The following is a 12,033-nucleotide window of genomic DNA, read 5'->3' on the forward strand; positions in this document are numbered from 1 at the left end:
CATCCAAACAGAAAATAAAAAGGAAACACAAGCTTTAAATAACACACTAGATCAGATAGATTTAATTGATATTTATAGAACATTCCATCCAAAAGTGGCAGAAGACACTTTCTTCTCCAGTGCACATGGAACATTCTCCAGGATAGATCACATCTTGGGTCACAAATCAAGCCTCGGAAAATTTAAGAAAATTGAAATCATATCAAGCATCTTTTCTGACCACAACGCTATGAGATCAGAAATCAATACAGGAAAAAACTGTAAAAAACCCAAATACATGGAGGCTAAACAGTGTGCTACTAAATAACCAAGAGATCACTGAAGAAATCAAAGAAGAAATAAAAAAATACATAGAAACAAATGACAACGAAAACACAATGACCCAAAACCTATGGGATGCAGCAAAAGCAGTTCTAAGAGGGAAGTTTATAGCAATTCAATCTCACCTCAAGAAACAAGAAAAATCTCAAACAAACAATCTAACCCTACACTTAAAACTAGAGAAACAAGAACAAAGAAAACCCAAAGTCAGTAGAAGGAAAGAAATCATCAAGATCAGAGCAGAAATGAATGAAAGAGAAATGAAAAAACAATAGCAAAGATCAATAAAACTAAAAGCTGGTTCTTTAAGAAGATAAACAAAATTGATAAACCCTTAGCCTGACTCATCAAGAAAAAAAGGGAGAGGATGCAAATCAATAAAATTAGCAATGAAAAAGGAGAAATCACAACTGATACAGCAGAAATACAAAGGATTATAAGAGAATACTACAAACAACCATATGCCAATAAAATGGACAACCACAAAGAAATGGACAAATTCTGGAAAGGTACAATTTTCCAAGACTGAACCAGGAAGAATTAGAAAATATAAACAGACCTATCAAAAATAATGAAATTGAAAGCATAATTAAAACTCTTCCAACAAACAAAAGTCCAGGAGCAGATGGCTTCACAGGCAAATTCTATCAAACATTTAGAGAAGAGCTAACACCTATCCTTCTCAAACTCTTCCCAAAAATTGCAGAGGGAGAAACACCCCCAAATTCATTCCATGAGGCCACCAACACCCTGATACCAGAAGCAGAAAAAGGTACTACAAAAAAAGAAAATTACAGACCAATATCCCTGATGAACATAGATGCAAAAATCCTCAACAAAATAATAGCAAACAGAATCCAACAGCACATTAAAAGGATCATATACCATGATCAAGTGGGATTTATCCCAGGGATGCAAGGATTCTTCAATATACGCAAATCAATCAATGTGATACACCATATTAACAAATTGAAGAATAAAAACCATATGATCATCTCAATAGATGTAGAAAAAGCTTTTGACAAAATTCAACATCCATTTATGATAAAAACTCTCCAGAAAGTGGGCATAGAGAGAACCTACCTCAACATAATAAGGCCATATATGACAAAACCACAGCAAACATCATTCTAAATGGTGAAAAACTGAAAGCATTTCCTCTAAGATCAGGAACAAGACAAGGATGTCCACTCTCACCACTATTATTCAACATAGTTGTGGAAGTCCTAGCCACGGCAATCAGAGAAGAAAAAGAAATAAAAGGAATACAAACTGGAAAAGAAGAAGTAAAACTGTCACTGTTTGCAGATGACATGATACTACACATAGAGAATCCTAAAGAAGCCACCAGAAAACTACTAGAGGTGATCAATGAATTTGGTAAAGTTGCAGGATACAAAATTAATGCACAGAAATCTCTGGCATTCCTATGCACCAACAAAGAAAAATCAGAAAGAGAAATGAAGGAAACACTCCCACCTACCATTGCAACAAAAAGAATAAAATACCTAGGAATAAACCTGCCTAAGGAGGCAAAAGACTTGTATTCAGAAAACTATAAAACACTGATGAAAGAAATCAAAGATGACATAAACAGATGGAGAAATATACCATGTTCTTGGATTGGAAGGATCAATATTTGTGAAAATGACTCTACTACCCAAAGCAATCTACAGATTCAATGCAATCCCTATCAAACTACCAATGGCATTCTTCACAGAATTAGCACAAAAAATTTTACAATTTGTATGGAAACACAAAAGACCCCGAATAGCCAAAGCAATTTTGAGAAAGAAAAACGGAGTTGGAGGAATCAGGCTCCCCGACTTCAAACTATACCACAAAGCTACAGTAATCAAGACAGTATGGTACTGGCACAAAAACAGAAATATAGATCAATGGTACAGGATAGAAAGCCCAGAGATAAACCCACGCATATATGGTCACCTAATTTACGACAAAGGAGGCAAGAACATACAATGGAGAAAAGACAGCCTCTTCAATAAGTGGTGCTGGGAAAACTGGACAGCTACATGTAAAAGAATGAAATTAGAACACTACCTAATACCATACACAAAAATAAACTCAAAATGGATTAAAGACCTAAATGTAAGACCAGACACTATAAAACTCTTAGAGGAAAACATAGGAAAAACACTCTTTGACATAAACTACAGCAAGATCTTTTTTGACCCACCTCCTGGAGTAATGGAAATAAAACCAAAAATAAACAAATGGGACTTAATTAAACTTAAAAGCTTTTGCACAGCAAAGGAAACCATAAACAAGACAAAAAGACAACCCTCAGAATGGGAGAAAATATTTGCAAATGAAACAACAAAGGATTAATCTCCAAAATATACAAACAGCTCATGGAGCTCAATATCAATAAAACAAACAATCCAGTTAAAACACATGCAGAAGACCTAGGTAGACATTTCACCAAGGAGGACATACGGATGGCTGGGAGGCACATGAAAAGATGCTCAACATCACTAATTATTAGAGAAATGCATATCAAAACTACAATGAGGTATCACCTCAAACAGGTCAGAATGGCCATTATCAAAAAATCTAGAAAACAATTTAATGCTGGAAAGGGTGTGGTAAAAAGGGAACCCTCCTGCACTGTTGGTGGGAATGTAAACTGATACAACCACTACGGAAAACAGTATGGAGGGCCCTTAAAAAACTAAAAATAGGACTTCCCTGGTGGTGCAGGGGTTAAGAATCCGCCTGCCAATGTAGGGGACACGGGTTCCAGCCCTGGTCCAGGAAGATCCCACATGCCATGGAGCAACTGAGCCCGTGCACCACAACTACTGAGCCTGCACTCTGGAGCCCGTGAGCCAGAACGACTAAGCCCGTGTGCCACAACTACTGAAGCCTGCACGCCTAGAGCCCATGCTCTGCAACAAGAGAAGCCACTGCAATGAGAAGCCCACACACCACAACAGAGCAGTCCCCACTCATCGCGGGAGAAAGCCCACGTGCAGCAATGAAGCCCCAGCGCAGCCATAAGTAAATAAATAAATAAATTTATTTAAAAAAAAAACTAAACTAAAAATAGAACTACCATATGACCCAGCAATCCCACTACTGGGCACATACCCTGAGAAAACCATAATTCAAAACGACACATGTACCCCAATGTTCACTACAGCACTATTTACAATAGCCAGGACATGGAAACAACCTAAATGTCCAATGACAGATGAATGGATAAAGATGTGGCACATATATACAATGGAATATTACTCAGCCATAAAAAGGAACGAAATTGGGTCATTTGTAGAGATGCAGATGGACTAGAGTCTGTCATACAGAATGAAGTCAGTCAGAAAGAGAAAAACAAATACCGTATGCTAACGCATATATATGGAATCTAAAAAAAAAAGGTACTGATGAACCTAGTTGCAGGGCAGGAAGGAGGTAGACATAGAGAATGGACTTGAGGACATGGGGTGGGGGGGGAAGCTGGGGCAAAGTGAGAGCAGTATCGACATATATACACTACCAAATGTAAAACCGTTGGCTGGTGGGAAGCAGCAGCATAGCACAGGGAGATTGGCTCAGTGCTTTGTGATGACTTAGAGGGGTGGGATAGGGAGGATGGGAGGGAGGCTCAAGAGGGAGGGGATATGGGGACATGTGTATGCATATGGCTGATTCGCTTTGTTGTGCAACAGAAACTAACACGGTATTGTGAAGCAATTATACTCCAATAAAGATCTATTAAAAAAAAAGAAAAGAATCAATTTCAGTTATTTTCGAAACATGTATTCCTGAAAATAGAGATGAACTCTGTGGTCAAATCAGAACAATTAAAATCCTATAGAATAACGGCAATTATCATGCACCACAGTGAAAAATAAAGGATAATAACATATTAAGAATAGACTAGAATCTAAGAGATTAAGCAAAAATTAAAAATTCTATTGCTGGTGTAAAGGATATCACTATTCTTGTCTCTGAGACTATAATGGGAGAGGATGTGCAATATGTAATACATGCACACTTGAACATATACTACAGAGCTCAGGTGAAAGGAGATTAGAAAGTTCGCTCTCATCAATTGTAATTAACTAAAGAATAATTCTATTATAATGTAAATTATCATCTCTCATGGTTATCATAGGTTCAAATTCAATTTTTAAAAATCTTCAAATATTGCAAATAGAAAATACAAGTACTGAAGAGATTAGGGGACATGGTTTTCTGATACTACAAACGAAGAGATGGCATTTAGGAAAATATACACAGAGAACAATATGGATATTATTTCCTACTTTATCTAAACTATCTTACAGAAAATTAGTTATCAATATAAGTGACTTAATTTTGAAACAGTTTCATTTTAATGAATTACAGTAGGAACGAAAAAGAAAATGCCAAATTAGGTTTTACCGTAGTCTCTGGATATTGGAGGCAACGCCAGAGAGACGATATATTCCATCCACGATGCCATATCTCTCAATGAATGCTGTACAGCTTTGAAGAACCTGGGGCACTAGAGAGAATTTTTGAAGATTTAAACTGAGAGTATTAAGTGGAAACAAAGTCACAAAAAATGAGAATGTCTTAGCAAAATGAAATTTGCAAATTAAAGTTTTAAGGGGGGGAGATTAATCTACTACAAAAACTGACAAAGGCATATTTACTTAATTTCACATCTACGCTAGATAACTGGTTGCTAAATAATCAAGACTGGCTCTATCTTGTTACATTTAGGTAAGTGGAAGAGTTCATACATCATTAGCATAGTTTCTCTAAGATCTTCTGCAACAGACTCATTTAGATCATGTTAGTAAGGGGAACTGTTTAGTTCTAAAACCATTCTAATTTTTAAAAAATACAGCTATTCAGCTGAACTTCGTACACAGTGAATGAATATGCAAAGTTAAATGCTTATCCCAGCCTGACAACTACCTATTCTAAGTGCTTCAATTTTTCACTTTTAAAAGTTTCTTTTATCATTTTTATAGTTAATGCTAATTCCAATTATATCCAATAAACAAAACATCAACATAATGCGAAGGTCAAAGCAATTTCAAGTAAATGGAATCTTTTAATTTCCTGCCTATCGTTGCATTAAAATTACTGACTTCTGACCGACAGTATCAGCTCGTCATAAATGACACCAACCACAAGCAGGAAGAAGAGAAAGGCACTTTGGTTACCTCTCTGAACAACGGTCTAGAACAGAACGTTTAAAGTCTATGATAAAACATTTTTCTAACCATTCAAAAATTTACAATTACTGAAATCTGAACTTCATTTGTCTTGCAATGCAGACTGAGGAATTCACAGGCTTTAGTAGCTATGTTCCTTTCATCGTTTTAAGTTACAATCCATGAAAAGAATGGCTTGGAAGAACATTATTTGGTGTGCAAAAAACTACTATATTAGGGATGAAACATGCAGAGTGGGGAATGAAACAATTAAGATATTTTAATAAGATAATTTTAGCTAATGTATTTCACTTACAGCATATTATCATTATTACTACAGAAAACTTTTCCTTGGTTTTCCTGCCTTTTGTTGTACTTCCTGCATCCTGTCTTTTAAATTCTATCAGATCCTGTAACTTACATTTAAAACTTAAGACTCCTTAGCTTTGAATAATTTTATTAAAAAGCAGGTATATTATTGAGCATGTATAAGGTGCCAGGCTAAGTGCTTTACAACGGATACTCTCATTTCATTCTCACAGAAATCCTGTGGGAGAAGTTCTATCATTATCCCCATTTTACAGAGAGGAAACTGAGTCTTAGAGAGGTGAAGATTTACCCACAGACAAGCAGTAAACAAATGGCAGAAATAAGGTGCTAACTCAAGCAGTCCAAGTACAGAGACACATTTTAACTATGGAAATACACTGCCTGAATTTTAAGGTCCTTTGCCATTTGCACTTATTTTATTATTACCATATTTCATAACTCTAGGCCAAGTGAAGTTTCATCTTTTACCATACTAACCAGCCATTCTATAAGTCCATCAATTTCCAGGTGATGGAAAACCAATTTCCTCTGCCTGGATTCTTCCTCTACTACCATCTTCTTATAGAAAACTCTTGGCTGTTGTTCAAAACCCAACTGAACTATCACTCTTAAGCAAGCCTTCTTTGAATATACCCCAAAGTCCCAAGTAGAGGTAGCTGCACTAAGTTCTAGGTGCCCACAGAACTATGCCATTTTTGAATTAATATTTATTTGTTTATACAGCTATTACTCCTTCTTAGTCAAACTTTTAAATGGCAAAAAAACATGCTTTGTTCATCCCTGTGTACTCAAAATCCAGGAGCACTGTCTTGACACAATGTAGAAAATTAGCAAATGAATTAATTTACAGGACCCTGTGAGCCTGACGAAGTTATCTGACCAAGTCAGCAGAATAGGGATCTTGGTCTTCATGTAGAACTGTATTCATTTTCAGCTGTATGCTTTTTACTTCTAAAAGCATTCAAGAATTTTAGTAACAAGAAAGGGAATATGTATATGTGGTAGAGATAAAGGGCAGGCAGAATTGTTGGGTATTTTTTGTGGATTGACTTTGATAATATAAGCAATCTCTATGTCAAAATGATATGCAAAATGCAAAATATAAAGTATCTTTATGAGTTTGACTCCTATTTCTAAAATTGTTCCATCAAATGATAACCTCAATGCTTTAGGCTTCTACTCTGCAAACGAGAAGTAGAATAGTAAAATCTGGGGCTGGAAAATTTCTATCAGCTATTTCAAAGAAAATATACTTAGAGATTATTGGGGCAATTAACATAATTACTTAAAGAGAGAAAGGAAAACAAAGCTGTATTTTTTTTTAGAAGATGTTTCTCATAAAGCATGCTCCAAGTTAGCATGCTAACTCAAGGAAGTACACAAAAGGTTTGCCTTGGAAGAAAACTCTTCAGAGGACAGGGTTTTATTTCTGCATTATCAGGCTCTCCTAGCTTGCATTACAGAATTTTCATAAAAATAAGATGACATGATACTATACATAGAAAATCCTAAAGATGCCACCAGAAAACTACTAGAACTAATCAATAAATTTGGTAAGGTTGCAGGATACAAAATTAATGCACAGAAATCTCTGGCATTCCTATACACTAACAACGGAAGATCAGAAAGAGATATTAAGGAAACAATCCCATTTACCATCACAGCAAAAAGAATAAAATACCTAGGAATAAACCTACCTAAGGAGATAAAAGACTTGTACTCAGAAAACTATAAAACACTGATGAAAGAAATCAAAGACGACATAAACAGATGGAGATATATACCATGTTCTTGGATTGGAAGAATCAATATTGTGAAAATGACTATACTACCCAAAGCAATCTACAGATTCAATGCAATCCCTATCAAACTATCAATGGCATTCTTCACAGAATTAGAGCAAAAAATTTTACAGTTTTATGGAAACACAAAAGACCCTGAATAGCCAAAGCAGCCCTGAGAAAGAAAAACGGAGTTGGAGGAATCAGGCTCCCCAACTTCAAACTATACTACAAAGCTACAGTAATCAAGACAGTATGGTACTGGCACAAAAACAGAAATATAGATCAATGGTACAGGATAGAAAGCCCAGAAATAAACCCATACACATATGGTCACCTAATTTATGACAAAGGAGGCAAGAACATACAGTGGAGAAAAGACAGCCTCTTCAATAAGTGGTGCCAGGAAAACTGGACAGCTACATTTAAAAGAATGAAATTAGAACACTCCCTAACACCATACACAAAAATAAACTCAACATGGATTAAAGACCTAAATGTAAGACCAGACACCATAAAACTCTTAGAGGAAAACATAGGAAGAACACTCTTTGACATAAATCACAACAAGATCTTTTTTGACCCACCTCCTAGAGTAATGAAAATAAAAACAAAAATAAACAAATGGGACCCAACTAAACTTAAAAGCTTTTGCACAGCAAAGGAAACCATAAACAAGACGAAAAGACAACCCTCAGAAGGGGAGAAAATATTTGCAAATCAAGCAACGGATGAAGGATTAATCTCCAAAATACACAAACAGCTCACGGAGCTCAATACCAAAAAAACAAACAAGCCAATTAAAAAATGGGCAGAAGACCTAAACAGACATTTCACCAAAGAAGACATACAGATGGCCAAGAGGCACATGAAAAGATGCTCAACATCACTAATTATTAGACAAATGCAAATCAAAACTACTATGAGGTACCACCTCACACCGGTCAGAATGGTCATCATCAAAATATCTACAAACAATAAATGCGGGAGAGGGTATGGAGAAAAGGGAACCGTTTTGCACTGTTGGTGGGAATGTAAATTGATACAGCCACTAGGGAGAACAGTATGGAGGTTCCTTAAAAAACTAAAAATAGAATTACCATACAACCCAGCAATACCACTACTGGGCATATACCCTGAGAAAACCATAATTCAAAAGGACACATGTACCCCAATGTTCACTGCAGCACTATTTACAATAGCCAGGACATGGAAACAACCTAAACGTCCAATGACAGATGAATGGATAAAGAAGATGTGGTACATGTATACAATGGAATATTACTCAGCCATAAAAAGGAAGAAAATTGGGTCATTTGTAGAGATGTGGATGGACCTAGAGTCTGTCATACAGAGTGATGTAAGTCAGAAAGAGAAAAACAAATATCGTATATTAACGCATATATGTGGAATCTAGAAAAATGGTACAGATGAACCTATTTTCAGGGCAGGAATAAAGACTCAGATGTAGAGAATGGACATGTGGACACAGAGGGGGAAGGGGAGGGTGGGACAAACTGGGAGATTAGATTTGACACAAATACACTACCATGTGTAAAATAGATAGCTAGTGGGAACCTGCTGTATAGCACAGGGAGCTCAGCTTGGTGCTCTGTGATGACCTAGATGGGTGGGATGGGGTGGGTGGGAAGGAGGTCCAAGAGGGAGGGGATATAGGTATACATATAGCTGATTCACTTCATTGTACAGCACAACATTGTAAAGCAATTATACTCCAAAAAAAAAAACCTGAAAAAAAATAACGTACCATCTGTCAAAAAGTATAGATAACTTCTCTGGGATTCTTACAACCATGTGATACTATATTCATACTTGCTTATGTTCTCCCTAACAAGTAGGCAAACTTGAAAATATGGGGAATTAGAGGTCTTTCCCTGATTATACAGCTAAGCCTCTACAGACATCATACTTCATGGAAAACATCTGAACTGTTTCTTTACACTTTATGTTCCCTAAGTAAAAGGACTGAATGTCCAAAAAACAATCACATCATAGAGCTTCATAAATAAAACTATATAACTGAACATTGCTATTACTTAGAATTTTAAGAGAGACTAATGAGACATAAAATTAAAATTAGTAGCAAAATGAAAGAGAAGAGCATAAACTTTCGTTTTGAAAAACAGAGTAGAAACTGAAGAACAGTACAGGAAGATAAAAAGAGAAAAGATCTGAATTCTTTTTTTCACTAACATAAGAAAGTAATATGAGAACCCAATACATTATTAGAAGAAATCCTAGTATAAAAAGGCATTTTATTAACTACCTTTTTCCCTCAAACCATCTAACCAACCAGCCAAGTGCACATTAAATAATAACCCAGTCAAAACATAACATCAGAAACCTCCAAAATGGTTCTTCCAAAAGGTGATATAACTTTAAGAATTATTCCCACACTCCAAATAATACACTTCTCAACCACTCTTATTTAATATTTTTAGTATTTTTATCATCAAATGACAATACAATAGGAAGTAAATGTTTAAATTAAACTGATGACCCTTAAAATTAGAATCATGGCTAAAAGAAGTATAAGTAAGTATGACAAAAATGGGTCCTTTATTTTTCTTGACAGTTTCAGTTTCATTTCTGTTCTTTTCTCTTCACTTATTCAGTCAGTCATTCCCTTCACACATTCAGCCTTTTATATGCCAGGCATCATGCAAGCATTGTGTAACATAGACGAAAAAGGCAAGTTCCATTCTCAAGGCAGTGGCTTCCAGGCCAGGAGTACACGGTACAGTGTTACACATTAGAATGTGCATCATGATTTTTGGTTAGAAAAATACGATTACCTAAAGGATTAATTTCAGGGGTTATTTGGGCCTTGCTTGTTTCCAGTGTGCTCTGATTATAAAATCCCCGTATATTTACAATAGTTTAAGAAAGCCTCTTGTTGAAAGGGCCAAATAAACTCAAACAGAAATACATTCGGGCAACAGAGTTTCCTCACCTTGAGTTTTAAAATATTTTTTACATTTTGTACCAAATGTAGTTTTACCTAGTTTTCTACAAAGTTCTCACTTTTTAAAAAAGCGATCTCATTTTAAGGATATTTGGCTTCAAATATGTACAGCAAATAAAACAAGTCCTATGAAAAAATCAATGACACCTACAAACCCTTTGTTCCACTAGAATAGATTTTATCATAGTTAGGGGATATATAACCATTACAGTTATTAAACCTGTTATTTTTCATAAAGAAATTATATATTGGCATCTGTCCTCTCTACCATACTTACTAAGAATGGAAACACAACCAAAACTTCTAAGCACAACTAAAACCTAATGAATTGATATTTGAAAGCTAATAACAAACTGGAAAGCACTCCCTCATAATGATCACATCCATCCATTCATCCAAGCACTGAATTCTTGAATAAGAATTTAATTTACAGAAAAAGGAATTTAAATTTTTAGTTATAAAAGTTGGGAGGCTGGTCTTGGTAATATACAGTCTCAAAACTATGACTTTTTTTTCAAAAGAGAAATAAACATTTTAGAATAAACTGTGAGAAGGAAAACTGGCTGAGGAAGCTATCTGGACAGATATGAAAATAACGTAAACTAGCAGAGCTACTATACCCTCTGTGTGAATGTTTTCCTCTTCCTGAACAGATCACAAGCATCTCTGATGCCAAAGTGCATTCCTAGACCCCTCTTGATTCTCAGCTACCCCAGAACTCAGGTGAGTACCTGAGAACATTCAATACGTGCTGTTGAACTTACTTGGAATAGGTACTGCTTGTCTAATCTACTTTAATTGATTATAGGAAATCAACAGGGAGAGGTCAGAAACTAAAATTATGAGTTCATAAATTTTATTTTTACCTTCAAAACCAGAATTCAGAAGGTGCTCCCCCAGGTCACAACCAAATACCCTTTCTTTCAAGATCCCACGCTGCTTCAACTTCTGTTTTGTTGGACGAGACTTCATGAATGTCCGTAAAAAAGTAATGAGCTTGCCGTGCTTTTTAGATACTATAAAATAATAATAAAGAGAAAATACCTTAGTTGGGGCAAGAGGTCACATTTTTACTTAGTATGAAAAGAAATGCAGATCTCAACAGCTGACTACAAAATAATCTATTACAAGTATACTTTATATTCTGTAGGAAATTTTCAGCAGAAGTTGCAGAAACAGTTGCTTTATAAATAATATCAGGGTTTTGCATGTTCTTCTCAAGAGCCTGTGATCTTATTTGATGGGATTGTGAGCAAACTGAAGTATTATAATTTGTGACTTTTTTAAATCAAGCGTGGTAAACCAGCCACCTTCCCAATGCTACCCAAGTGTGCTACATGATGACAACTGGGACCTGAGTTTTATATTGCTTTGGAGATCTTCATGGTAAGTAAGACTTAAAATGGCGTAAATTTAGAAACTGCATTTCTAGTTAATTTCTAAA

At 35.6% G+C, this 12,033-nt stretch overlaps 1 protein-coding gene across 6 annotated transcripts in view; it reads right to left on the reverse strand.

Annotated features, from left to right (window-relative positions):
- ARHGAP32 (Rho GTPase activating protein 32) overlaps positions 1-12,033 on the reverse strand; it is a 282,949-nt gene that overhangs the window by 28,148 nt on the left and 242,768 nt on the right. For all 6 annotated transcript variants that reach the window (XM_057552728.1, XM_057552731.1, XM_057552730.1 and 3 more), the window contains 2 exons: positions 11,456-11,605; positions 4,729-4,831 (listed from right to left, as the gene is read on the reverse strand). In XM_057552728.1, the coding sequence (XP_057408711.1) occupies positions 4,729-4,831; positions 11,456-11,605 (253 nt within the window). The remainder of the gene's footprint in view (positions 1-4,728; positions 4,832-11,455; positions 11,606-12,033) is intronic.

The sequence above is a fragment of the Balaenoptera acutorostrata genome, chromosome 9 (genome assembly GCF_949987535.1).
Source record: "Balaenoptera acutorostrata chromosome 9, mBalAcu1.1, whole genome shotgun sequence".
Classification (NCBI taxonomy): Eukaryota; Metazoa; Chordata; class Mammalia; order Artiodactyla; family Balaenopteridae; genus Balaenoptera; species Balaenoptera acutorostrata.